At 41.9% G+C, this 25665-nt stretch overlaps 1 protein-coding gene across 2 annotated transcripts in view; it reads right to left on the bottom strand.

The window, feature by feature from the left end:
* The window catches only part of HECTD4 (HECT domain E3 ubiquitin protein ligase 4), a 157809-nt gene that overhangs the window by 49316 nt on the left and 82828 nt on the right, over positions 1–25665 (bottom strand). The window contains exons 22-44 of one of the 2 annotated variants that reach the window (XM_028147247.2): positions 25421–25567; positions 24213–24317; positions 22930–23093; positions 22228–22461; positions 21060–21252; positions 20762–20866; positions 19552–19640; positions 18786–18961; positions 16928–17063; positions 16670–16811; positions 16401–16567; positions 12175–12321; positions 11102–11286; positions 9849–10002; positions 8502–8782; positions 8108–8297; positions 6827–6908; positions 5167–5369; positions 4245–4380; positions 3284–3466; positions 2622–2786; positions 2068–2237; positions 1118–1233 (exon numbers count right to left, since the gene is read on the bottom strand). In XM_028147247.2, the coding sequence (XP_028003048.2) occupies positions 1118–1233; positions 2068–2237; positions 2622–2786; positions 3284–3466; positions 4245–4380; positions 5167–5369; positions 6827–6908; positions 8108–8297; positions 8502–8782; positions 9849–10002; positions 11102–11286; positions 12175–12321; positions 16401–16567; positions 16670–16811; positions 16928–17063; positions 18786–18961; positions 19552–19640; positions 20762–20866; positions 21060–21252; positions 22228–22461; positions 22930–23093; positions 24213–24317; positions 25421–25567 (3670 nt within the window). The remainder of the gene's footprint in view (positions 1–1117; positions 1234–2067; positions 2238–2621; positions 2787–3283; positions 3467–4244; positions 4381–5166; positions 5370–6826; positions 6909–8107; positions 8298–8501; positions 8783–9848; positions 10003–11101; positions 11287–12174; positions 12322–16400; positions 16568–16669; positions 16812–16927; positions 17064–18785; positions 18962–19551; positions 19641–20761; positions 20867–21059; positions 21253–22227; positions 22462–22929; positions 23094–24212; positions 24318–25420; positions 25568–25665) is intronic. The other variant, XM_028147249.2, reaches the window with a different exon arrangement.

The following is a 25665-nucleotide window of genomic DNA, read 5'->3' as shown; positions in this document are numbered from 1 at the left end:
AAAAAGAACTATTAAGGAAGTTAAAGATTAATTTCTTCCTTATAGTTCATGAGAATGCTAGCACTAGAACACTGAGGAATGAATGCCAATCTAATTGTGAACAATTTCATACAGGATCCAGTTATATCCTTGGGGACAAGCATAAACTTTCACTTAAAAACACCCAGGCCAACTACCAATTTACAGGAAATTTGAGGACAAAGGGACATATTAAATGACACCACAAGGATACAATCGGCAAAATCCAGACTGTGGAAAACCTTTCAACAAATAAATTGCAAGGGGGAAAAAAGATACTAAGGGGAATCAATATTTTAAAAGAAATTTAAAAGACATAGCAATAAATTACAGTATATGAACTTTGCTTGAATCCTGATTCAAATAAACATATGTAAAAACAAGTATGACTTTTTGAGAGGATTAAAAGGTTGAACACTGACTAGATATTTAATAATATTAAAAGAATTACTGTTAATTTTTTAGATGTGATCATGGTATCGTGCTTATTTTTTTAAGAGTCCTTATTATTTTAGAGATACATACTAAAATATTTATGGAAAAAATAATACCTAAGAATTTGCTTTAAAACAATCAGGAGGATATAGCATAGATGAAACAGGGATGGCTACAGGTGATAATTATTGAAACAAGGTGATGAGAACATGAGGGTTCATTATATTAACCTTCCTATTTTTGTATCTATTTAAACTTTTTCATAAACACACACACACACACAAAGATGGATGTTAGTGCAAACTCCTGATTTTGAATTCAAATGTAGCCAATCACAATAGTCATAAAGTATGTGCAGCCCAAAGGACCATTCATAAATAGTTCCAATAGGAAAATAAAGGCAATGAATTCATATGAATGGAGAAAAACCCCACTCTGACATGGCCCTGAAGATAAACTGAAAAATGCTGATTTCCTATTTGGTATACACTGAAAGCTTTTTATTTCCATTTCTAGATCTGGGATGAAAGTGAATTGTGATAAGTATTGTCTGTAGAATTCAACTGTTTGACGGCTGTGTGTATGAAAACTGTTTAATTTCCGTTATCAAGTAATGTGCTGACAAGACTCAATAAGATAAATACTTTCTGTAACAGGTACTCACCAGCACTGCATTCCTGGGCTACTAGGTTAAGAACTTCAACAGCTGCTGGGCACTGTTGTATGAATTCTTCACAAAATAAGCTGTCTTCTAAAAGCTGGGCCATGACCAGGCATGCTCTTAATGTTAAAAGATTTACAATATTTCAAAGTCATCAATGTTCATTCTCTAAAAAGTCAACTGTGAAAAACATTTCAATCAATTTTGTCCCCTAATTTACAAGGTTCAAACTCCCCCTTCCTCTTGCATTTTTTCTGAGCTGGATTGGTTTGGAAATACATAAGTAATTTATCTTTTCCCACATGGTAACTGCTGACACTGCACGGACAATCAGAAAAGGAAAAGATGGTTTTCACCTCCATTAAATGGAGACACAAAGTGCCAGGTGAGAAATTAGAGTTGTCTCCAAAAAGCATTCCCTAAACTGCACTGCATGGGCACCCTTAGTGTTCTGGGAACAAGAGGAATCCAAACGCTTGGAATATCTGTATTTTTCTGATTCTCACCTGAATCAAAGTACACATGAAAGCTTTCTGAGAAGTCTCATTACCAAAAGCGAAACTTGTTTCTGTGGCTTAATGGTAAATAGATGTATTTTCAGGAAAAGACTGCTTTTCTTTCCAACACCAACACTTGTGCGCATTCCCTAGCTTTTTCATTATCAGTCTGGACAATGATGAACTAGATATGAACTAAGGTAGACTTGTACCATTTAAAAAAGGCAAAGCGACAGGAATTCCTGTCAGAGAACAAAGTTCTTTTACCAAAGCAAATCAGTGGAGCCGTCATTCCACATATCACATTTTGATTATTTTTTCAAGGGAACAGCTAAACTTTATTTCCAAGTGCAGAGACGGGACCCGCCAAGCCTGGAGTGCAGGAGCTCACTGAGGACCTTGCCTCTGCAGCCTACACCACCTTGGCACGTTAGGTGATCTTTGGAGGGTGCTCACCTTGTTCTTATTTCAGCCAGGAGCCGAACAACTGCCATCACAGGAGCTGACCCATCTCCTGTTGCAGGAAGTGAGGTATGAATAGAGAGACTTCCCTCCTGAGGAAGCAACATGGACTGGACTGCCTGTACTACCTTCTCAGTAATGGACAGTTTATGAAGAGGCAATGCCTGATGGTGGTGGTGGGGGGGCATGGCAAAAAGTTAAATTCAAGTAGTTAGTTTATAAGAAATGAGGGTGTTATTATCTGGAGTTAATTCTCAAAATATCAGTTAAAAAAATAAAATCACCATATAGAAAATTACAAACTAGACCAAAACAATAAAAAATATAACACAATAAAATATTTCTATCAAAGAATTGAATTTTGGCATCAAGTTAACAAATTTCACACAAATGTGACTATTAAATAATTATCCCCAATATATAAATACACATCACGAGTAAAACTCAAGATAATCAAATATTTGCAGTTCTGTACTGTGCACATTATTCATTATAGTACGGTTACCATTTGCAGTGATATTTTATAATGCATTTAAAAATCACCTTACCTCTGATCTTGGAACACAAAGTCTAGACAATGGAATAGTCAGTGTGTCTGATGCTTGCGAAGTCTTTCTACAGTCTATGGGTGGGAATCTGACTGTAGCTATACCTTCCTGTTCATTGATAGAAGCCACTACTCCGATGCTTCCTGATATTCCTCTTCCTAAAACCTAGAGACACAGATGGATCAGCACCACCTACCAGCTCCGATAGTGGAAGTAACTCTACATGTGACAAGTGGGAAGAGTAAATTAAAGTAACAGTTGATTATAATGCTGATATCATATAATATTAGCAGTTTATTATCATACTAAGTCCTGAACATGAGTTAAAATAATAGACCCTAAAATCTTATGTCAAGGTGGTCACAGTATGATTTAATCTCAATTAAATCTCAAAATTTCAATTGTAAAATACTGCCAATACTAAAGACACCACAGGACATAAGTATTACAGTATCACAGTTAACAACATACAATAATGTTCTAATATTCAGTGTGCAACACAGTGTGAATTAGAATGCATTTCTCAGATTCCTTATTTAGTTTGAAGGACCAAGGATTTTATCCAACAGGTGGACAACAGTTGTCTGTATAGATGGTCAATTAATCAATGGATGCTTATAGGCAGAGCAAAACAATGATATGGGGAAACAGTGGCTAGTTACCTGAACCTCGGACCCTATCTTGATTGTCTCTTTGAAGCCTCCAAGTGCACATAGTGCGGCGACGGCCTGGCGGGCGATTCTCTGAAGTTTGGCGAGTTTTCTACCACTACTGCTTCCATTTTCCAGAATGCTTTCTGCATATTTCCCCAATTGTGGAATGTACATCAGTGCACGAGACAGAACCTAAATATGAGAAGCAGTCCATGTAGGAGGAGCTGGAGCTTTGGTCTTTTTGATACTAAGGGTGATGAAGTGTCTACAACAGTGACTGGGTTTCATGTACTGAAGTAACTGTGGGTATGGGAGGCATGAAATAACTATTAGGTAAGACCCCTGACATTCCTGCCATCTTTGCCTTAGGTAGGTGGACAGAACTGAAAATACACAACCTCAAAATATGGGAGAAACAAACATTGTATTAATTAATAAAACTCCTAAAATAAAGCAAAAATTTATCTGAAGGAAAACCGTCAGAGCATACTGCCTACATCTCACACCCAACTACCTTTAGGACATGGTACATAGTGTCACTTGAAGAATGACTATGGGAAAGGGGAAGTGATCACAGAGCTCTAGCTACATCGGTAATGATGCGTTACTGACAGCGTACTCAGGGAGTGTAAATCACACAGAGGCCACCGTAAGACTTAGCAAGTACCTTCACAAATGCAATCAACAAGACTGCACCATTTCCTAATGTCGGCACCACTCAAACACAAGCAAGAAGGAGAATCAAGGGGTGCCATTCTTTCCCTGAGAATTCTGTCCTGTCTTCTCCAAGATTAGAACTGGTGAACAGAATTGAAACTTCTAAATCAAAGCAAATTTGAGGGGGAAAACAGGGAACAAGTATAATTGGCCAATATGGGAAATCTTGCTTTTCTAAAAATGTCCCTTGCTAGGAATAAATAAAAAAGAACCCTTGTTTCCTTCCTCTGTTCAGCAGCAACACTGCACTGACCTTTTCTGCTGTTGTGGTCCATATCTGAGCGGCATTTGATTCAGGGGCCATTAGCAAGCTGTGCAGCAGGGCGATCACTTCCGCAGCCATGCTGTTTGCCACATGCCCACTGATGAAGGGTCGGACGGGGTCGGTCCTGCAAGTGCCAACAGGGAACACTGTCAGTGCCCAGTGCCATGGTTAAGAATGTCAAGAAGTGGCTTTTAGTGTTGGCGTCAGAATTCACTGACTGAGAAGAAGAAAGTTATCATTAGGAAGAAATCTTTTTGGTAACTAAGACTCCTCTGAAACAATGAACCTCCAATTTTGATTGTGCACTGCTCACAAGCATGGAACACCTGGCAAATGCATTCACCCACTCCTCTCCCAGAAAGAAGCTTATGTGTACAGCAGGGATGGTGGGAAGGATTGTTTGGAAGAAGTAAAGGCAGCAAGGCCAGAGTTCACTAACACTCAAAACTGTAGCTGGTGTTTGTGGTTGTGGCCTTTCTCAGAACAACAAGCCTCTGAAAAAAATAAATGTGCCCTGGCTGGTAAGGCTCAGCTGGTCGAGCATCATCCTGTGCACCGAAAGGTCGCCGGTTCGATTCCCGGTCAGGGCACATACCCAAGTTTTGGGTTCAACTCCAGGTCAGGGTGAGTATGGGAGGCAGCCGATAGATGTTTCTCTCTCTCCCCTCCTCTCTCTAAAATAAGTAAAAACACGTTAAAATAACAACAACAAGCCTCTGGTTCTAGGTGTCCTCTCAGCCAGGAGTGTCTCCCTGTTTGTCCATCACAACCTCAGGTGGGTATTTTAAGGCCCCAGTCCCCATTTCCAGCAGGTCAATGGGTGATATAAAATTAAAACCCTAAAAACAAACCCACCACAAAGTAAATGTGAAAAGAGAGTGGACAGGCTCGACCCTATGAAAGGACTTACCTCGCAAGCTCCGAGTTCCTCTCTCGGCAAATGGAGGTCTGGGCAGTTTTCTTTTTGTCACCTGTGGACAGTCCACTCACAGTCTCTGGGTTGACCGACTCCACAGGTGGCCCAACACTGACGATGAGGCCTGACTGTGCCCACTTGGTTGCTTTTCGGAGAGCAGCTGCGGCCTCTTCTGTGACCACCTCGCAGCAGCCACCCTGCAGGGCATGGAAGACGCTCTCAAGATCCATGTCACTCCTCTCATTACTAAACTCTGTGAAATCTGTGTGCCCAACTACCAAACCAACCCAGACTCATTTTCAAAACTTTACATATTAACATATTATTTAGAGGAAGGGAAATTCCCCAAAACATCCTGTGTCCTCACCTAGAGAGAGAAAACTATTAGTCTTCTAGATGTTTTCCATGCACATTCTCACTTACATTATCATGGATCACTCTACACGCAGTTTTTCCATTTATTTCTATCAGTTATCAAAATATCATGAATATATACCTATCCTATCTAATAAAAGAGTAATATGCAGATTAACCATCACTCCAACACACAAGATGGCTGCCCCCATGTGGATACAAGATGGCCACCATAAGATGGCCAGCAGGGGAGGGCAGTTAGGGGTGACCAAGCCAGCAGAGGAGGAAAGTGGGTGGCGACCAGGCCTGCAGGGAAGGGCAGTTAGGGGGGACCAGGTCTTCAGGAGAGGGCAGTTAGGGGCAAACAGGCTGGCAGGGGAGCAGTTAGGCATCAATCAGGCTAGCAGGGGAGTGGTTAAGGGGTGATCAGGCTGGCAGGCAGAAGCGGTTAGGGCAATCAGGAAGGCAGGCAGGTGAGCAGTTGGGAGCCAGCAGTCCTGGATTGTGAGAGGGATGTCCAACTGCCTGTGGGATCGGGCCTAAACGGGTAGTCAGACATCCCTCGAGGGGTCCCAGATTGGAGAGGGTGCAGGCTGGGCTGAAAGATGCTCCCCCGTGCATGAATTTCATGCACTGGGCTTCTAGTATTGGTATAAAGAGTTATCTGACTCTTTTTGAGAGTTGTACAGTATTTTACCATATGATTATAACAATTTTTAAAATTTTTATAATTTAAAGCAGTGGTTGTCAACCAGTGGTCCACGGTTAGGGCTATACCTCAATTGTCCCAATCAGTGGTCGCCAACCTTTCAGACCTCATGGACCATCAGTGGTCCACAGACCACTGGTTGACAACCACTGCTTTAAATTATTTTTTAATATATATTTTATTGATTTTTTTACAGAGAGGAAGGGAGAGGGATAGAGAGTTAGAAACATCGATGAGAGAGAAACATCGATCAGCTGCCTCCTGCACACTCGCCACTGGGGATGTGCCCGCAACCAAGGTACATGCCCTTGACCGGAATTGAACTTGGGACCCTTCAGTCTGCAGGCTGAAGCTCTATCCACTGAGCCAAACCGGTTAGGGCCTCTTTTACATTTTAACATTAATGACAAATTGGTTTTGACTACTTCTCTTGAAAATGGCCTCAGTTAAGCCATTGCCTTCAATTTCTCATCCTGCCTCTTTGTGGGAACTTAAATTAAAAAAAAAAAAAGTCTTATGAAAACCTGAAGCACAGCAAATGTGCTTCAATTGTGGGCCTTGTTGGAGCAGGTGTCTGCATATTAGGGTTACCTTGGTCATGTCTCGATCCATTTTCACAACTTTCTCCATGTTGGCACCGGTACCAAGTCGGAAGGGCCGTCCTTCTGAGCTACTGAAAAGGGGAGGGGAGAGAGGCACCAACATTACCGGCTCAGTCAAAGGTGGGGCTGCATACTGTGGGGCCATCCAGCAACAGGGTCAGGCCACCATGACAGGTTTTTAAAATGGACCGTTAAGACTCAATTTTTCCAAAAGGAAATTATCTTATGTTGCTTAATTATAGACTTGAAGGAATTAAAACAACAGTTGTTTTTGGAGTTTAAGGATAATAAAATACCTACGTGAAAATGATGTACAGACTAAAGGGTTGAATGAAATTGAGAGTCTAAACCTGCAATAAAGAAGGCCGAGTACACAGGAGACACTCAGTAAGTGATCTGAATCCCCAAGTGAGGGGAATTTTAACAACAGCATGAATTCAATGCCTTGATATGAATGAATGGATCTCCCTTTTTAATAATTCAGCTTCCTCTGCCACCAAACTTATACTATGATGTTTTGCAATTCTCAAGAAGTTTCTTATAGAGATTTCTTCATAAGCACTGATCTGCCCTGAACCTGCTTAGTTTATGCCAGCAGCCCATTAGTGTTTTCAGTTGCCATGATGGCGGACAAAGAACCCAATTATGAAGATGAAACTGTCACCAAATCATGTAGAGCAGGTGTTTATGACTCTTCCACCTGAGACATAAACACCTGTTCTACAGGCCCTTGTGCTCTATGGCAGGCCTTCCGATGTCTAGGATCCCACTAACAGGGCCCCAAAGGCTTGTGGTCATTGGACAATAATGACATATTTCTACTTCTTTGAGCAATCATACCATTCATACTTCAATGAATAAAACCTCAAAATAGTTTATCTTATATCTCCACCTCACAGTCAATGGCATCTTCAAATTTACTGATGGCTGAAGGATGCCAATAACACTGTTTGCATTATTCCTTCTCAAAGCCCAAGTCACACAGTAAATTCTCCATCGAATACAAACAATTCATTGTCAACAGGGCTTTTGCTCTGTTGGGTTTGGAGAGACAGAACTGAGCTGTGGTCAGTTGTGAATAGAGACCCTGCGTCTGCCTTTCAGCTCAGCCTGTTTTTCCATGGGTAACGACAGGGATGACAGTAGCAGTGATTACGTCTTAGAATTGCTAAGAGGGCTGAGACAGTTAACATATGTAAGGGGCTTACTCAGCACAGAGCCTGCGACATGGTTAGTGCTTGATGACATGTAGCTATTAAGTCACTGTTACCTTAGTAATGGCTGGAGAACTTCATGGGATGACTGGTCCTCCCGCTTATGGATAAAGATAGAGAGCTTGCCATCCACTGCTTCACTCTCTTCTCCAGGATCTTTATCTCCTTTTAAGGAATTCTTGGGACTGGTTTTTGTCAATGTGGTGTCAGGTTCAGAAGCGGTTGGAGAAAGAACTGTCTGACATCCTTTAAGCAAACAGAAAAATTGCAAAGTTGTTTGTGCAGTGAGAACACTGGTTTTGGAATCTCTCTTCCTCCCTCTCTCCCCATGCCCCTTCTCCCTTCTTCATCTCTTTTATCACAAAGCACAGCTGGCCACTGTGGACAAGTGAAAGCTCGTGTGAGTGTCCACAACGGCAGTGCCAATTTTCCCGTCCCAAAGTTGCTCACCTGGGACCACATAATCTGCCAGCTTTGCTAAGAGCAACGAGGCGATCTTGGATGCGGGGTCGCTGGGATCCTCCTGCTCACTGTTTAGGGAGGGAACAGAGTAGCTCCATGGTGGGAGCTCCACGTTCCCACAGTCCTCTACGCTCATTAGTGGGAGTGCCGCCCGGCACAGCTGAAGGATGATAAGGACCAGCTTCGGAGATGGGCGTTGGTCAAGCAGCAGGGAGAGGAGTTTGGACACACAAGCTGGCTGGCTAAGGATGGCTTTACCTATGTGACTCCTGAAAAAGAAGGAAGAAAAGGTACATGTTGCTGGGAATGTTAATCTATAGAAATTCAGAAGCAAGAGGTCCCTACCTGAGATTAAACCAATGGATCACTTCAGATTTCATGAGGAAGACCTGGATTTGGAACTGTGCTTTGATGGTGGAGAATTGAGGGTTTTTTTGTGATTATCTGATGAAAGCTCAGAATTCACCAATAATACTTAAAAAGAAAGATTTTTTAATATTTCCTGATTCCTGATGCTCACTCACTTACATGAGATCCTGTAGTTCAGCATGACTCACAGAGCACCCAGACTTAGAAACTCAACCTCGGAGCCTCACAGTTCATCTTTCAGGCCTTTTTAAGGAGTACCCGAGACACGAGGCATCATGCAGTGCTGGGCAGGCCTCACCAGTCTGTGATCAGCCACAGCTGTCACTAAGGAGAAAGCTTCGAGTCCACCAGGAGCCACAACAAGCAGCCTGTGCCGACAAGCTCTCGTGGGCCTCATGGCTCACCATGATGGTCCTAAACTTCCACAGAAATCTTCTTTTAAAGACACAGCATGAGGCCCTGGCTGGATAGCTAAGTTCGTTAGAGCATTGTCTCAATATGCCAAGGTTCCAGGTTCAACTCCCAGTCAGGGCACATACAAGAATTAACCATTGAATGCATAAATAAGTGGAACAATAAATCAATGTTTCTCTCTCTCTCCGTCAATAAATAAAATTTAAAAAGACACAGCATGAGAAAGTGAGTTAATGATAGGTCCTGACTGATTATTCCTTAATCTTGTTATAAAGAGGGTAAGGATTTTTGGTTATTGAATGTAAATGCATAGACTTGAAAGGCAAAGTATTGAAGCAAACTATACTATTTTATGATGTGGCTATTCACCTGAATAATCCTCACATTTTGGAACAAAATACTATTTTTCAATGACTTTATTCTCTACTATTTTTGAGGCAGGAGTATGTCAGAACAGCCTACAAATTTACATGGTTCAAAAGATAAGGCCAACCAAAGGAACCCCAATCATTCAAGAGGGCCTGCTCCCAGGGCTCGGCGGTCCTGCCATACCTCGAGAGATCATTGAGGAGACTGAGGACATCCTGGAGAGCATCGTTCCCTGCAGCCTGGTTACCACAGCACTCAGTCGCTCGGGCAAGATGGTTAGTAAGAAGGCTGGACACCTGACGGGCCAGACCTGAGTGCACAGCCTCTGTGGAGCCGCCTTCAGAGTTAAAGAGAGAAAAGGCCTGGTGAAACCCCAAGAAGCCATGGCGAGCCTGCATGTTCGCAAGTCCTCCCCCTTGGCCTCCTGTTAAAGCCCTCTCCTCTTGCCCAGTTTTTTCTTAACTTGCTCAGTATTTCATTAGCTATCCAATTAGCATCTCCTCATTAGATAACATCTGCATATAAAAAGGTAATAGCAACTTGAAAAATGATTCAATGTTGAGAAAAGACACTATTCTTAATTAAAACTGAATATAATTAATCCATAAAAAACCATAATAAAACAGACTGTGATTGGCAGGGAAGAATCACCATTTTACTGCAATGAAAACATTAATTTTAACCTACAGCCTACCTCTTCTCAAAAATAAAAGAGTTTTTTGGAGCTCCATTTTCACTGTAGTATGAAAATGAGCCTCCCCCACCCCCGCTCCCAAGCATCCTACCTAATAAAAGGCTAATATGCAAATTGACCGAACGGTCGCTATGATGCGCACTGACTACCAGGGGGCAGACGCTCAATGCAGGAGCTGCCCCATGGTGGTCAGTGTGCTCCCACAGGAGGAGCTCCGCTCAGCCAGAAGCCGGGCTCATGGCTAGAGTGCAGTGGCAGTGGCAGAGCCTCTCCCGCCTCCGCGGCAGCGCTACTGATGTCTGACTGATGGCTTAGGCCCGTGGGGAGCCCCGAAGGGCTCCCAGACTGCGAGAGGGCGCAGGCCGGGCTGAGGGAACCCCCTTCATGCACCGGGCCTCTAGTCTCTTATAAAAGCCACATAAATTTTTTGTCTTTTCCTGAACTTCCCATGATTTCCTAGATCCCGGTGCCTATGTGCACTGTTTATTCTGCTTGGAAGTCTTCATTATCCCTTCAAGAGTTACTGACATGTCACCTTCTTTGGTAAGCTCTGCCTGATCCCTAGCACAGCTGGTCTATAGAAACCTCTATGACCCTACATCACTTTGTATTCACCTTGATTAAGGCATTGACCACCCTGTAATTATATGTTCACTGGTCAATTTCCCCCACTAGACTGTATCTTTTTTTTAAATTGATTTTAGAGAGAGAGGAAGGGAGGGAGAGGAATCCTGCTTCTTACCTTCTTCTTTTTCCCATTCAACACAGCGGTTGGCAAGCACCTGGAAGGCTGCCCAGGCCATGGTGGCCACCTTCTGTTTCTTGGTTTGTTTCTCACTGGAGCTGGACTCGGTCTGACTGCTCAGGCTACACAGCCGATCCATAAGCTGAACTAGGCCACTGCGCACCAGGCACTTCTCTTCACTCCTGGGCCAGGTGGAAAGGGTTATACAGAACAAACATAACTGACCAGCCCTCAAGAATCTCTCACTTAAGACTCAGGTTATCAAAGGGACAAAAAACATGTCGGTATAGGTCTTTGTTTACCACTTAGAATACTCCAATGTATAACTGAACACAGAAATGTTTTTATAGAATGGGGATTTCCTTCATTAATAAGGAACTTCAAGTTCTGGTTTGCTCATACAGAACAGCAAAGTTAAAAACTGATGGCATCAACTCAAGGTTGCTATAACAGAAAAAAAAATTTATGTTTTTATCATAAGGGGATTCAAAGAATGACTTCATGAGTGCCTGACATCTTCAAACTATTAACTGAGTGACTAAGAAAGGAAGATGTGCACATGCAAAACATTTTTTGACAACTAACGACCTTTTTCTTTTCATCAAACCTCTCCATTCTCGCAATGTAATATCTCTAATGGCCACATTTGATCATGTAGGAACTCAACAATAAGGAATTTACATAGTAACGTCAGGCGTCAGGAGGCAAGCTCATTTAATCAGAATGATATCATTGGATAATCAAAGCAAAAAAAATCATCCATTTTAAAAAAATATATATCTTATTCATTTTTTACAGAGAGGAAGGGAGAGGGATAGAGTGTTAGAAACATCGATGAGAGAGAAACATCAGCTGCCTCCTGTACACCTCCTACTGGGGATGTGCCCAAAACCAAGGTACATGCCCTTGAATGGAATCGAACCAGGGACCTTTCAGTCCGCAGGCCAACACTCTATCCACTGAGCCAAACCGGTCAGGGCAAAATTCAATTTTTTAAATTAAAAGTATTTTTATTTAATTAACTACAATGTGGTATAACTTATACACAATAAAAAGCATTTCCTTCTTACCTGGTGTAAGGTATGGTACACAAGAGTCCAATGCTATTTGCACATGCAATAGGGTAACGAGCACACAAAGACACGACAGAGGTCATGGTCTCGCCAAAGGCTTCCTGGACCTGCTCAACCATCCCACCACAGGTTAGTTCTTCAATTCTAGGAAACAAAACCAAAACCCAGTCAAGAACAGTGGTAGTGAACCTGAGGGCAAGAGATTTCCTCCGAGAAACCTGAGTGTCTAATGAATTTAGAACTGAAGGGATCTTGGAGATCACTGGTGTTTCCCTAACTGTGGGACCACAGGAGACTGTTGGGCAGGATTTCTAAGTGTGCCTCCAAGACAATGCCACACACTCAAGAAAAGTACGAGGAATCCTAGGTTAGGTAAAGTTAAGCAGGCTTCCTACTGCAGGACTTCTCGGAGCCTTATAAAGTTAAAGTCCATAGTCTGTCTAAGAGCAAGAAATGGTACCCCAAATTTCCCAAATGTATTTAATAATGAAAATTACGTATTTGAGACACACCTACAATGTCCCACGCAGCAATGAATGCTGTAAATGTAATTGTACTAATGAGAAAGCCAAGGCTCAGATCAGCTAAGTGTCCTTTTCAAGTTCACACTCTATTAGCAGAGGATAATCTAGCTGACTGAAGTAAGACTTTCCCAGTGTAAAAACACAACTTGGGCTAGATTCTATAGCAATTGCTATTAGTTTAGAACTGGAACTATCTAGATTTACCAACAAAGATATGCAATGTAATATTGTTTATAATAGCAAAAATAAATCCTAAGGTTTAAAAATAGGGAATTGGCTTAATAAAGTTTCAGCAACATGATACAGTGCTATACAACCACTAATAACATTATAGGAGATGAGATCTATGGTTAGAATAAAGACAGAATACACTAAAATGTTAAGTTTTGTTTTAAGATACTGATTTACAGGTGATTTTACACTTCGGGATTTTTTGCAGTTTTTCAAATGTTTGACATGTGACATTAGTAATTGAGGGAAATATTATGGAGAAATTATTCTGGAAGTAAGTTGTAGTATTGTTAGTGTTACTCACTAAGCTTTCTGGGCACCCCTGTGGTTGGGTGGGCATGTGACTAGTCTGGTCAATGACCAGAGCTCTGACAAGGGGACCGACGGCTTTTGAGATGGTGGTCTCCTCTCTGTCCTGGGCTCCTTGTGATTACCATGAGCCAAGATGGACCTGTGATGGACATGAGCAAGAACTAAAACTTTGCTTAAACCACCGAGATTTTGGAGTTGTTTGCTTCTGAAGAATAACAGTCTCCCCTGACGGACAGAAATTTCTTAAGATATTCACATGAGCTCCTGGTTAACACATTTTCCTCCAGCCACTGCCCTCCCTCGTTGGCCAGAATTCCCCAGAGAGTTGCCAGGAGGCACAGGCAGCCTCCAGCAGTCCCAGCCCAGGACTGGGAGAGAAAGGCCTTTTCTATTTCTCTCTGAAGATCTTTGAAGCACAGTGGAAAACTAGTAATGCAAAATTCCTCACAAATCAGTTACAAAACCTTCTTCTAAGTTAGTATCTACAATTATGTTTTTAGAAATTAATACAGTAGTATAGAGGAGGAACCAAGATGGCGGCATAGTTAAACAACTAATCTGCTGCCTCACACAACAATTTCAAAAACACAACTAAAAGACAAAAACGTCTACCACCCAGAACCACGGGAAAGCTGGCTGAGTGGAAGACTGACAACTAAGAACAGAAAGGAGCACAATCGCTGAAAAGTTGAGGTACGGAGGCATGCGAATCGGGCCGGAGGCGGGCGGCTGGGTGCGCTTCAACCCGCAGGGAGACAAGCTCCCGATCACTCTGAAATCCAGTTTCTGGGGACACTCGGGGGACCCAGACACCTATGGGGAGAAGCTGGACTCTCGGCCATCGGGTCGGAAAGTGAGAGTGACTTTTTTGCAGTGGTGCGCCCAGCAATCATTGTTTACTGCGCTGGACTGTGGGGCGCAGGGACTTGGAAACCGGAAAGGCAGAGACGGCTGACGGCAGCCATCGCTGTTGGCCACGCCCCAGCCTAGTGACGCCCTGAGACCCCGCCCAGCCCTGAGGCCCCGCCCTGAGGCCCCGCCCCGCACATTCTACAAACCCGCCCAGGCTCCACACAGCGGCTTTTACATATAAATGGCCTGTTCTGTGGCAGCTTAACCAACTGCAGCTCCAGTCAGACTGCTCCAAAACCGCCCAAGCAAAGGAGGAGAAAACTAGACCTTGCTGTAGCTCCTGCTGGGGAACATACAGTACACAAGGGTACACCAAGAGTGTCCACCTCAAGTAATTGGGAGGCTGACCCGTTGAACCAATAGGACACCTAGTACACAAAACTACCCTACCAACTCAGGGAAGCAGAGAATATGAGAAGGCAAGGAAACAGATCACAAACCAAAGAAATGGAGGAAAACAAGCGATTGGACATAGAGTTCAAAACCACGGTTATAAGGTTTTTCAAGAATTTCATGGAAAAGGCCGATAAATTCCATGAGGACCAACTAGAAATTAAACCTACACTGACTGAGATAAAAAATATTATACAGAGACCCAAAAGCAGACTAGAGGATTGCAAGAATCAACTCAAAGATTTGGAATACAAAGAGGCCAAGGACACTCCTCCAGAGAAGCATGAAGAGAAGAGAATTCAGAAAGTTGAAGATAGTGTAAGAAGCCTCTGGGACAACTTCAAGCGAACCAACATCAGAATTATGGGGGTACCAGAAGAAGAGAGAGAGCAAGATGCTGAAAACCTATTTGAAGAAATAATGAATGAAAACTTCCCCCACCTGATGAAAGAAATAGACTTACAAGTCCAGGAAGCGCACAGAACCCCAAACAAAAGGAATCCAAAGAGGACTACACCAAGACACATCATAATTAAAATGCCAAGAGCAAAAGACAAAGAGAGAATCTTACAAGCAGCAAGAGAAAAACAGTTAGTTACCTACAAGGGAGCTCCCATACGATTATCAGCTAATTTCTCAACAGAAACCATGCAGGCCAGACGGGAGTGGCAAGAAATATTCAAAGTGATGAATAGCAGGAACCTACAACCAAGACTACTCTACCCAGCAAAGTTATCATTCAGAATTGAAGGGCAGATAAAGACCTTCACAGATAAGAAAAAGCTAAAGGAGTTCATCACCACCAAACCAGCATTATATGAAATGCTGAAAGGTATTCCTTAAAAAGAGGAAAAAGAAGAAGAAAGATAAAAATTATGAACAACAAATACATATCTATCAACAAGTGAATCTAAAAGTCAAGTGAATTAAAAATCTGAGGAACAGAATAAACTGATAAACTTATTAGAATCAGAGGCATAGAATGGGAGTGGATTGATAATTCTCAGGGGGAAAGGGGTGTCTGTGTGGGGAGTATGGGAAGAGACTGGACAAAAATCATACACCTATGGATAAGGACAGCGGGGAGGGGGAGGTAAGGGCAGAGGGGGGGGTGGGAACTGGGTGGTGGGGAGATAAGTGGGGAAAAAGGAGAAACAATTGTAATCTGAACAATAAAGATTCATTAAAAAAAAAGAAATTAATACAGTAAATAAGCATAAAAGTATACAAAAATACAACTATAAGGATGTTGATTAAAGCACTATTGTTAATGCAAAAACAAACAAAACAGAAAAAAGGAAGAACGAACAGAAGGGAGGGAGGAAGAGGAAGAGAGAGAAGGAAGAATGAACTGATGTTTCCATCAGCAGGGGATGAGTTAAATAATATAAAATTTAGACATCCATACAATGGAGGTCCATGAAGTTCTTAGAAACTGTAAAGCAGATCCATATGTAGTAACATGAAAAGATAGATCCAAGATATACAAAGCAAAACAACTCAGATTACAGTAAGGCATGTATTGTACAATAGGTATTAAGTTTAAAAAAACCCACACACATACACACTTATGTGTACAAAGAGAATTAAACAGCTATTTATGTATGTGTACTTGATTCAACAAGCTGTTAATGAACAGTGGAATTTAAGAGGAAAAGTTGAGTAAAGAGACTTGTTCTGTATATGCTGAATGTTTACAAAATCATGAACTACTTTTATAAAAATAAAAATATAATATTTTAGGAGGAAACATAAGCAAAACCACAGTCTATGATTTGGCCCCAAGAATAATCTTTGGAAGGGTTTTGCCCATTCCAGACAGGACAGTATAAACCAACAGAAACAACTGACCTGGGTCCTCCCTGAAGAACCATTGTCACTGGACCCACAAGATGCGTCACTCCCCCAACTCGCACAGCTGCAGTCAACAGTTCGCGCATGTGTACCAGGGCCTGCTTGCGAGTGTTTCCCCGCCTCCACCGTGTCTGTGCAGCCAAAAGGAAGCTGCTGCTGGACACCTGAAATGCATGAGAAGGAAGTACACCTGATTCAGGCTAACTGTCACAGGCCCTCTGTGCTTTTCAGTGTTATTTATCTATGGTCGGCAACACGTGACATACAGCTTGGTCAGGATTGGTGCCGATGAAAGCAAACAGCTGCCCCAGCAGGACACTGTAGGTGGGCTTGTCCCTGCTGTCCTCGATGGCCAGTGACTGCAGAAGCGTAAAGGAGCTGCTCCGGTGGCTGGTCACATGGCGCCGCCTACAGAAAAGAAAACCGTTGGCTCAGAAAAACAAGAGACCCTCAGGGAGTGTGGTTTTTTATTGAAAAGCATTCAACTGCGTGTGGGAATCCAACCTTGGCCATTAGCCATTTACCTCTGATTTGCTCTAGTAAATTCCAAATCTTCATTACCAATCATTTCCAGGTCAGAAGGAGCCGACATGCTACGAAGAAAAACAGGCTGCCGCACAGCATGAGATATCACCTTTGTTTCAGAAGCTGATTTACAAGCTGGAACAGAGAGGAATAAAAGGATTCACATATCTGCTATCCCATTTGTAAGGATAGCAGTAACCTGGAACTACCAAATAGCTTTGCTTTCTATGAGACTTAAACCACCAAACCAGCAAGCAAAGCACAGCTAATATTTTTAGGCCAATTTTTAAAACCTAGATATTAGGTTAAAAATAATCTTAGCTTGGAAAACTAAAATCTTTTCACCAAAAGATTCACATCACCAAATTGGGTTTCCAAAGAAAGACTCAAAAATTCATTTAATTTCATTGACTATCAATGTCCACTTTAATATAGCATTTTAAAAAACAAGAGAGAATAAAGTGATTTCTGGGAACAAAAATTTATTTATTCAAGTAAATCCAGACCCTTTTTATCGCCCAGAGATGGCTTTTGTTCCCCTTTAATCCTGGATTTGTTTAACTAACTTACTACCATTTTGCAACACCTCTGTTTTGATCACAGTAAGAGTAAATATCACACTTGAGCTAGAATCTGACCAGCCCCTTCCTATAAGATATACTCCTTAACCCTATCCAGGAAAATAGCTGCTTTATAAAGGAACAGTTTAAGGTAAGAGCCTCTTGGGAAGCATCCCCCGCCTTAGTGAGTCGTTGTCTTTCTATGGGAACTTTAAGTAAGCAGGGCTAACGGGGCCAGGGACGTGATGTAGCGGACCACCCTGGCATGCAATCTCGCCGCACACTTGGCACATTTCCCCTGATGTTCTCAGGGAGCGGTAGCCTATGGGGAGGGTCAGAAACCTGGGAGTCAGCCTAGACTTCTCTCCCAAGTGAGAGGAGCCCTAGGCAATCAGCTGATCACAAACTGCTGAATAGTGTCCATCAGATAATGGGCTGGAATACATGGAGTTTTTCATTTAAGAATATGTTTACTCAACTTGTTTTTCCAGAAGAATTAACATTTGTTATTTTGGACTATGCCCTAAGTTATAATCCCGCTTAAGTAAGAAGACTCATTAATGTCCCTGAGAAACACGTTTTCAGGCTAACAATTAGAATGGGATCAGGGGGAAAAAATTAATAGTGGAAATTCATGCTAGAAGATTCCACCTATTAAAAGATGAAATGCAAACTCAGTTTCAAGAGGAAAATATGATGTATTAAAAGATTCACAATATTGCCCAGCTAGCATGGCTCAGTGGTTGAGCATCTACCTTTGAACCAGGAGGTCACAATTCAATTCCTGGTCAGGGCACATGCCCAGGTGGCTGGCTTGATCTCCAGTGTGGGGCATGCAGGAGGCAGCCGATCAATGGTTCTCTCTCATCATTGATGTTTCTATCTCTCTTTCCCTCTCCCTTCCTCTCTGAAATCAATAACATATTTTTAAAAAAAGATTCACAATATTGACTATCTAATTATATATGTTACTATGAAAATGGCAAACCATCAACCAAAAATAAGGGGCACGGAATTATAAAAATACATGTCATTGGGATCCTTAGATGCTCGCAAGAAAAACAGAAGAGGCAGGCAAGGAAGCATCCCTGATGCTCAGTTGACTCACAAAACACCACATGAATTCAATGAAAAGCATTTTTTGGCTGGAAAAAGTAAAAGGCAAAATAAAAATGTTAAAATTTCCTTTTTCTTCCTTTCTGAGAGTACACAGAGTGATTTTTTAAAAAGTAGCTGATGCACATTTTGTGAGCCAGCTAGTGCAAAGAGCCTGTGCAGGGCTGGCTTGGAGCAGTACCCGGTGTCTCTGCAGGGGTCCCCGAGATGCTTCTGGTGAGGCCAGAATGGGCTGCTATGGTGACATGCAGCAAGAGCTCGGCTCTGTTCATTAAGCTCTTCACTAACGTCTTCGTTTTAGCCAGTGGGTGCGAGGGTTTCTGAATAAGAGAATTCACTTCTTGTAGGAACTTCTCCCTATAAAGAAAGGCTCAGGTGCATTTAGTCGTTCTCTAGTTTACCAAATCCAAAGTTTTTTTCATTACAAAAAATATGAGTAGACGGGAAACTAAGCAAAAGTCAACTGATAAATATTGCTCACCTCCCCCTTTCCCCATCAGAGGGGAGCAGTGTTATAAAACTGTGGTCCGTTTTAGTTATTTTTACCCAGTTTCAAATGCCATGGTGCTAACTTTTGAAGGTTAAAATAAAAATTTACAAGTCTAGCCCTAGCCAGTTTGGCTCAGTGGATAGAACGTCAGTCTGAGAGCTGAAAGGTCCCAGGTTCAATTCCAGTCAAGGGCACATGCCTGGGTTGTGGGCTCGATCCCCAGTGGGGGACTTGCAGAAGGCAGCCGATCCATGATTCTCATTAAGGATGCTTCTATCTCTCTCTCCCTCTTCCTTCCTCTCTGAAATCAATAAAAAAATATTTTTTAAAAATTCACAAGTCCAAAATATTTCATGAATACACACTATTTTATAAAATATCTGTTGAGACTAGATCTTCACATTTTTTAAGCACCAAGGGAATAAATTAGCTTTGCATAGTTATTAACATCACTAACCTCAGTGATAGGACCATGTTTTCAAGATCATTTCCATCAAAGGAGACTTCCTTCATTGAACACAAAAGTTCTAGTTCTTTCACTTTGTTCTAAAGAAGGAAAAATCAAGAAAAGATGGTATGCAGACTGAGTTTTTCTGCACGTGATAAAAGGAACAGAAAATTTCAGGGGGAAAAACACCCTCTTTGGTCCATATTTCTATGCCAGAAGCACATTTGTAAATTATCACTTGATACTTCAGTGATTAAAAATGGTATTGGCCACTTTCTGGGGATTTTTTTTTTTTCCAGTGCTTATAACTCTGCCATTGATTTGTTTTTTTAAGGATTGAAAGCAAAATTTGATAATGATGTTAGTTTCTTTATAACACTATTAATCAGTTAAAAAACAACTTAACAATCCCTAGCTGGTTTGGCTCAGTGGCTAGAGCATTAGCCTGTGGACTGAAGGGTCTCAGGTTGGATTCTGATCAAGGGCATATGCTCACTTTGCAGGCTTGATCCCCAGTAGGAGACCCCGTGCAGGAGGCAGTCAATCAATGATTCTCTTTTATCACTGATGTTTCTATCTCTCTCTCCCTCTCCCTTCTGCTCTGAAATCAATAAAAATATATATTTTTTAAAAAGGAGTCAACATGTGCATTCCCATAAAAATAAAACTTAACAAGTAATTTATTATTTGTACTAGAGGCCCGGTGCATGACAATTCATGCACTGGAGGAGGGGGTCCCTCAGCCTGGCCTGCCCCCTCTCACAGTCTGGGAGCTCTTAGGGGCGGGAGGCGACCCGGTGATCAGGGGAAGGCGATGCCCCCATACAACTCTGCTGCTGCCACTGCTGGCAGCACAAGCCTCTGGTGGCCCTGGGCGGCTGGGCAGCTGCCATCCAAGGCTTGCCTGTGCCTCGGGCCAGCCCTGGGCGGCCAGGGGATTGAGAGGACTGGGTGCTGCCATCTTGTGGCTGTGGGCGCTGCCATCTTTGAGGGTGTGACAGTCAATTAGCATATTCCCTCCTTATTGGCTGTGGGCACTGCCATATTTGAGGGTGGGGCAGTCAATTAGCATATTCCCTCTTTATTAGATAGGATTACTGACATGTTGGTCTAATAAATCTTATTTAACCCTTTTAAAGAATGGGTACATTTTGGGGTGTGCAACATTTTAAGAAGTGACATTATTTTATCTCTATACACACAGCATATACTCGCTCACCTCATTGAAATGATAGTCATAGAAGAAAGGCATGTTGTTCTCCAGTTTCCCCTGCATGGCATCGTCCACCTCACTCTGCCATTTCTGTTCCAATTCTGCAACACTCTGATACATTAAAATATAAAACAATGTGAAAATGAATGCAAAATAAAAACAAGTGCAATCTATAAATTCTGAAATTTTAGTCGTAATAATTTTAAAAAATTCAGATCACTTTGTAAACTTCATTACATTTCTAGGAATGAAATTATTTCCAACAGTTATTAAGAGAAATGTTGGTATTTTAGCTTTCCCTTACCTGCAGCTGTCTCTCCATGGCATTGAGTTTCTTAAAGGTCTCTCCCATAATTTTACACAATAAGTCATATTCCTCAGCATGTTCTTCTTGATACTGGAAATTTATTAGAGACTGCAGTGCATCAACCAAGTTCAAGTGCTTAATAACACATGATACCACCATCTCCTCCATCACATCTGGCTGAATTATCTCTCTGTGATTACAATGGAAAATGGTCAAGGATATGCCATGTGCTCAACTTACCAATATGTTCTTATAGGTTAAAGAATATAGGCTTTGATTTAAATATATTAAATATTTACCACACCTTATTCCAATAAAGAGGCATGAACATTATATGATGGCTTTCCTATCAAGTTGGCAATAATTAAATATATTTAACTGATAAAACTAACATTGGCTGATAAAACTGAAAATCAAAATTAGTGATACTTCACTTTCTATGATTCATACATTTCAAGCTCTAGTCACATTAGAGCTAGAAGAGGTGTCAGGATCAAAAAAGACCTTTGGCACCATTTATCTGCCAATTAATTTTATGCAGTTTGTGACTTGTAGTATTTCGTGTGTATGGATGTTGGGCTGAAAGCAATGGTGCTTCTGTTTTTTGTTTTTCATTTTAAATGTCATCTATTCTTTATATTTTTCTCTGAAATAGGCAATCTTGCCTCATTAGGCAGAGCAGAGGCCTGCAAAATAGGGTTCACTTTAAACAAGAATATCATGAAGACATCTGTAACTGCAAGACTTCAAAATAAAGACCCCACCCTCACCACCTCTCTAGGCATCAAAAACAACGAAATACCTCTAGACTCTATGGAAATGAAAGTAAAAGATAAAGCCACCCGAGGAAAACCTAGAACTTGTCAAACTGTAGCATGCATCAGAATCATATGGAAAATTTGTGAAAACAGATTATCGGGCCCCATCCTCAGAGGTCCTGATTCAGCAGGTGTGAAATGGGGCCCAAGAACTAACAAGTTCCTAGGTGATGCTAACTGCTGACTACGAGCCCACACCAGAATACCACCTGGGATACTTGGTTAACAATCATTAAATAAACATTAAATTAAAGGTTCACTTGCTAGACTATAAGAAAGTTATCCCCCTTCAACTATTTAAACGTGTTTTTCCATTGGGAAAAATGAAATGTTATATAAAAACATACTTTATACTTGGTCTAAATTGAGGTCTAGCACGCCCAGAAATTTCCCTGAGCTTTATCATGATTCCTGGAGGCAGCCTGATCCGGGGCAGGTCAAAGTAGCTTCCAACTGGAGGCACGAGGACGTCAGAGGGGTAGGTGAATTCTCTGTCTTCCTCAATGGTCAGAGGCAATGGAGAAGGGCTTGGAGTAAGGGCAGGGGAGATCACGCCATTGGCTTCCACCTGCCACTGGCACCTGAACAAACAGAAAAGAGGTTCTTCACTTCCTCTTCTATCTGGAAAGCTACTTAAAGTTTGCAGACAAATAAAACATGAAGGATCACATTATGTATTGAGTATTTATTCACTACTTAAATATGCTCTAAAGAAAATGAGCACATTATACAAAACCACATCTTTGGAAATCTACCTCCTTCCTAACATTTTATTATGAAAACTTTAAAATATTTTAAAAGCTGAAAGAATTACATGGTTATCAGCCATATATACCCATCGCCTAGATTCTCAAATAAATATTTTTCCATATTTGCTTTATCACCCATCTACCCATCCTTTTGGGGATCCTTTAATTTAATTACACAATGACACCCACAGGACTGTCAGGCAGTAGGCACGATCAGCTGGGAAACACCAAAAGCAGTTTTCCACATCAAGTCATTTCTCCTTTGTGAGCAAAACCAGCCCAATTTGAGCCCTTTGTTACCTTTGTAAAAGTTTGGACCGCAATAGCTCCTGACAGGCTTCTTCTTCTTTGGTAATTTCTGGTCCATTGTACAGGATTCTTAACATGGAACAAGCTAACACAGACAGCCCTAAAGCCAGGTCTACCAGGAAGGGCAAGCCTCCTGACACATCCTCCGAAGACTCCTACAATGCAGACAGGGGCAAACCACACAGGTCAGTGCACATGGCAGAGCCCTTCCACCTGCACTCACCACACTGCACTGTCCCCAACCACAGGGCTCACAGAGCAGCATCAAGTACCATTGCTATGGGACACAGGGACAGCACCCAACACCATGAGCAGAGAGATGGTGGCACTGGAATGACCACAGAGTGAAGTCTCAACACAGTTCTGGAGAGAGAAGAGCCAATAAGACTCCATATTAGAAACAGCACAGATCCCATGCATAACTGTTTGGGTAACTCCTCTGCTGTGCCTACCTGGGTATAAGTCACTATTTCGTTTTGTCACCTCCATCCTGTGCTCAAACCAAGATGTTGTCAATGATGACAGAGAATTCATTCAATAAATAGTTATTGAGTACCTCCTGTGTACCAGCCATTGCTCTAGAAGCTTGAGATACAGCAGAGAACAAAACAAAGTGCCTGCTCTCTCAGCACTTACATTCTAGTAGAGAATTCCACTCCAGAGAGTCTTAGCTTGCTTAAACTTAAGTGATCCCCCAATCTAAAATACACTGTACAAATCAGGCACCTTGAGGGGCTAGTAAACTCCTATTCCTCCCTCTTCTTTTTTTTCAGGTAGGAAAATTTTTTTACATAGGTTCCGGGGGCAGAGGGAGGTGGGAAATAACTATTATGCACTGCTAAAAAGAGTAGATTAAACCTGTACACAGAGTATAACACAAATAATTAATCAGAGACAGACCTAGTCTAGCAAGAAGAGCCTTTGGGACTAGAATGAAAATAATCTGACTCTACTACTCTTAAAACCAAGACTTCAAACGCTTAGTGTCTAAGCTTTCTTCGTCCTATGGAAAGACTCTGGAGGTAGATCATCTCTTTCCGGCTTCGAAGACAGAGTCCTGCGCATGGTTCTCTGTGCTGCTAAATGGATCTGAGATCACAGCTAGTTTTATTCCATAAAATCCCTACTTACTATCAGCAGTCTACTCCTTTCAAATGGAAGAGATGGATGAAACAGTGACTCATATTCTGCCCCGCTTCCAAGGCAAATATGATGTATGTAATCAAGGCACAAAGGAGAAAGTACTACGTCCACAGCAGAGGTTAGTCAAGTACCTGAGCTCGAACTGTGCAAGCAAAGCCCCACATGGCTTTGTCAGGAGTGTTGTGTTCACGGCCACTTCTCATTTCAAAGGAGAAGGTGACTGTATCTCCTTCCACCTTAAAATTTAAGGGGGGAAAATCACTTTAAAAACAAGACACACAGTTTTCAAGAGAGCAATGAATTTCAGAGATTTACTTTCAAAAGGACCACAACAATACTTCACTCCTTTCCTCACTTGCTTTTTAAATTCAAATTCCATCCCCTCTCATTTGGACATCAACCTTTCAGGTGTCTCTCCTATCCAGGTGGCTTTTGGGACGAGTCATCTGTGAAGTGGATCACAACTGCCCAATAGCAGGATCAGAGTAAAGATGAATCAAATCTTAAGCATAATTTTAATAAGTACCTCAAATTTCTATTCCTTCTGCCCTCTTCCCCCTCTTTACATCACCACCTCACTTGTGCCAATAAGGCAAGCAAATGGCCAGTGTCGTGCAGAACACAGAGGCAGTGCTGAAAGAGCCTGCTCTGTGTGGTAGAACCAACACGGTGAATGAGAATCAAAAAGGAAAAGAGAACAGTTAAAAGTGCTGTGCTGATCTGGCGTCAGATGCTCGGGACTAGCCCTCTGGAGGAAACTCGTTGTCTGTGACTGAATTAGAGAGGGTGCATAATGTATATGAGATAAAGGCTCTGGGAACACACTTGGGAAAGGTTTGGGGGTCTTAATGGGTTTTTCAGTTCATATTCATGTTCTAGGTAGATCACAGAGCATGGCTCAAATCGTATCAGTCTGAGAATGGATCATCATTTTTGCTCCTAAGGTCCAAATTCATCTGCAAACATTGATTCCACATTTTTAAACTTCAATGGCCCTGTGGTTCCAGGACAGCCACTATAAGGGTCTCCTATCTCAGAGAAGAAGTGAGCTGGAAGAACTAGCAGTCCTGTTAGTGGCCAGTGAAGGAAATGCTGTGACCACTTCAGTCCATGCAGTAACCTGTGGGACAGGCTCTGGAGTGGACAGGGGTCTGATACCCTGCAAGGGAAAGGAGGGTCATTTTGAAAGAAGTAGTGACTTCACAGGCCTGGAAAGGTAGCCACACCTTAAAAAGCCCCCTTGGCAAATTTTTTTGGATTCTAGTTAATATACTTGGGCCCATGTGGAATATAAGTTCATTTTTCTTTTCTATGAAGTGAATGTGACTGGATACCATACCTTCACCAAGTCTTTCGGCCAACCAGTTCCTAAGACACTACGGCTGCCATATCCCAGTGTATTGCCTCCATACTCAGCAACCTTCCTACTGTTTGTGTTAGGCCCCGCGTATATCACCAACTTCAAAACAGAAAATATACTGTTAGACTGTAAAAGAAAAACAAAAACAACATCTACAAATAAAAAGGCTGCAGAAAATGTTTGTTTAAAAATACATTTATAACCAGGCACTGGAGTCATAACTA

This window comes from Eptesicus fuscus, chromosome 23, assembly GCF_027574615.1.
Source record: "Eptesicus fuscus isolate TK198812 chromosome 23, DD_ASM_mEF_20220401, whole genome shotgun sequence".
NCBI lineage: Eukaryota > Metazoa > Chordata > Mammalia > Chiroptera > Vespertilionidae > Eptesicus > Eptesicus fuscus.
Note: the sequence above shows the minus strand (reverse complement) of the source record. Positions and strands in the feature narration are given on the sequence as shown.